Source organism: Diaphorina citri, unplaced genomic scaffold, assembly GCF_000475195.1.
Source record: "Diaphorina citri unplaced genomic scaffold, Diaci psyllid genome assembly version 1.1 scaffold1973, whole genome shotgun sequence".
Classification (NCBI taxonomy): domain Eukaryota; kingdom Metazoa; phylum Arthropoda; class Insecta; order Hemiptera; family Psyllidae; genus Diaphorina; species Diaphorina citri.
The window spans coordinates 46,821-50,201 of NW_007379399.1; the positions used below are offsets into that span (position 1 = coordinate 46,821).

The following is a 3,381-nucleotide window of genomic DNA, read 5'->3' on the forward strand; positions in this document are numbered from 1 at the left end:
TAATGTTTACCAAATATCATCAGTCCGACAAGTCGTTTGAGATCTTATAAATCAGCATCTAATACATTTCTCCATTTGTGTTGGAAAATCCTAGGATTCACCTAGAAATAAACTGGTAAAAGCCCGAATATGTTTTTAATTTCGGACTTTACCGAAAAGATTTAAGAAATCCTAGGTTTAGCCGCTCATCGGGATTTTCCCGTAATATACACAACTTAAGTTTTCGCGGTACAGACAACTGTTTTCACGGAGACTGCGTTTAAAGAGGAGCTATTATTTTGACATTATTGACGCTAGAAGGAACTGTAACAGAGGAGGACTTCTTGTCCCTTAAACGAAGAAAGACAGGATAGGAGAAAGCCAGCGACCTCAAGCTTAAAGGCTAAGCCAGCCTACACTTTTTTTGGTGTGCGGTGTTGTCAGATGACTCACCTGTGAGGCCATGAGTACTTTCTTGGTGTGCGGAGTTGCCAGTTTGGCGAGATGTTTGACGCTCAATGATTCCAGATCCCATACAAATATATCACCCCGGAACAGTGACTCCTCGTGTAGTCGGATATCCGAAATCATGAGGATCGTCTGGGAAAGGAAAAAAAGTGAAAATTTGGTGCGAACATCACACGACTTTCATTATCCTATTCGGCGGCTTCCGAAATCCTCCAAAAAGCTGTAGAAATACCGCCAACCGTTTGCACCGATCTTAACCAAAAGTTTTCTGCTCTTACCGTTCTCGAGTTATTTTGTTTACAGACAGACACACACCAGCTTAGTCTGGCTGGGAGATTTTAAACCGGGAGTAGACCAGCTTAGTCAGGCTGGGAGACTTTAAACAGGGAGTAGACCAGCCTGAATTTCCCTTGCTATATAAATAACAAAGGTGGAGTGCGAAGGGCATCCACTCGTAAATTTTTTGTAGCCAAACGAGGAAAAAAAAGTGAAAATTTAGTGCGAACATCACACGACTTTCATTATCCTACTCGGCGGATTCCGAAATCCTCCAAAAAGTGGGAAAGGAAAAAAAAGTGAAAATTTGGTGCGAACATCACACGACTTTCATTATCCTATTCGGCGGATTCCGAAATCCTCCAAAAAGCTGTAGAAATACCGCCAACCGTTTGCACCGATCTTAACCAAAAGTTTCCTGCTCTTACCGTTCTCGAGTTGTTTTGTTTACAGACAGACACCAGCTTAGTCTGGCTGGGAGACTTTAAACCGGGAGTAGACCAGCTTAGTCAGGCTGGGAGACTTTAAACAGGGAGTAGACCAGCCTGAATTTCCCTTCCTATATAAATAACAAAGGTGGAGTGCGAAGGGCATCCACTCGTAAATTTTTTTGTAGCCAAACGAAAAACACCGACTCCGCCTATACAAGGAAAAAGGCGAAGAAGTATTGACAGGGTGTCTACCAGACTGGAAAACCGGGAAAAGTCAGGGAATTTCATTTTTCCATTTTGGTAGACACCCTGATTGAAGTTAAATTTCGCTTCGTTCGGTGTTTTACCTTGAAGAGGCCGGCAGGGTTGAAGGTTTCAGCGTCTGATGAAATCTTATGATAGACAATACGACAGCCGTCCGGTGACAGGATTGGGAACGGCGCTATCATACTGGAAATAAGTAGGGTACAACGTCAATCAATCAATCAATCAATCAATCAATCAAATCATGAACTTTTTATCTGTTGTAAAGCAGAGACCCTCTTTCCAACTTGAGTGAGGATCACAGCATTACTAAGGGCCGAATGCACAGTCGTTCCTAAATGATTTAGGTTCCCTTTTTCCTTAAGATTTCCTATTTCCTTAAGGTATCCATTTTCCTAATCATGAACTTTTTATCTGTTGTAAAGCAGAGACCTTCTTCCCAACTTGAGTGAGGATCACAGCATTACTAAGGGCCAAATGCACAGTCGTTCCTAAATGATTTAGGTTCCCTTTTTCCTTAAGATTTCCTATTTCCTTAAGGTATCCATTTTCCTGTGTTGTTTATTTTCTTCTGCTTTAATACTAATGGCGTCTGTTTGTCATAGGCCACTTTCGATCATTTTATTCGAGACCATTTCAGCGGGTAGGAGAGTCCCTACCTTTTGCTCATTGTAGTTCTTCCAGTTTTTGTTTGTTTGCTTTACCTATTTTTATTTTACTTGAATTGTACCTTGAATATATATACATATATATTTTTTTACTATTGTATCTTACTAATTTATTGAATATATTGTACCTAGAATAAATGTATGAATAAATCAAAAAAGTTGTGTATTGTTCACACTTTGGTTATTATTTATTGCTATGGTTATAAACAGACATGTGTGTTTATGTATTTTGAATTTTTACTTATTTTCTAAATCAGTGATTCTCATACTGGGGTCTGCAACCCCCAAGGAAAGGCCCCCGGGATAATCTTGCAAAATTTAGGAAAGGTTGAGCATTCACAATTGAAATGAAATTATTTTAGGTTAAGGAAAGTAAAAACTTGGGGGGGAAAGCACTTAGGAATCAAGTTTGAGAACTGCTGTACTAAATTATTTTAGAATTGTTAACATAACCTACTTTTCTTACAATTAAAGAGGAAAATCCCATGATTATAATATTTATTTTCATTTATATCATGCTTATGTCATACAGGTACCTATTTCCTACAATCAGAAAAGGACTGCTGTATATTTAATGCTGAATGAAAAAAATAATTTCTATATATTTTCTTCTCTTCTATTTGGAATTAGGATCCACTATGCATATGAATTTTAGGAAAGCACTAAAAGGAATTCCTAATCATTAAGGTACGACTGTGCATTCGGCCCTAAGTGTCACCTTTACTATTAATTTCATATCAAATCATGAATTCTTTGTGGCACAGCAGAGACCTTCTTCACAACTTTAGTGATGATCACAGCATTACTAAGTACCTCCTTTACTATGAATTCCCTCATTTACCATCAATCTATCAATGTCTATTTTTCTATCAATGTCCTACACAAGCCTTGTGCTTATAGGACATTGATATACTACTATCAATGTTGTTGAAGCTGAATAAAAAATACAAATTAATAGCATGGATGTGGTAACTGGACACCACCTTTGTGTGTATTTTGCCATCTTCACAAAGGTGCTCTAGTTATTGCATCTTGGTCTATCATGTATCTTCATATTGGGATAATTGCTAACTGAAAAAAGAAGGTCTTTGAATCTCTATACATGTGAAATAGAAAATATATTTTATTTCATTAGTTAGAGAATGTTATTCCCCTACTTAAATAATATTGATTTCATTTTTACTTATGTACTTAACAGGACAAAGTAAGTATAAATAGGTAATTTATTATTAATAATGATCCCAGCCCTCAGTCCCCCCCCCCTCATGTTGACACAAATTAGTCCAACAAGACAC

General features: G+C 37.6%; 1 protein-coding gene across 1 annotated transcript in view; it reads right to left on the minus strand.

Annotated features, from left to right (window-relative positions):
* Nucleotides 1–360: 360 nt before the first annotated feature.
* The window catches only part of LOC103517817, a gene marked incomplete at its 5' end in the record, with an annotated part of 7,744 nt that continues 4,723 nt past the window's right edge, over nt 361–3,381 (minus strand). The window contains 2 exon segments of the mRNA XM_026829786.1: nt 361–579; nt 1,502–1,604. Coding sequence (XP_026685587.1) covers nt 376–579; nt 1,502–1,604 — 307 coding nt within the window.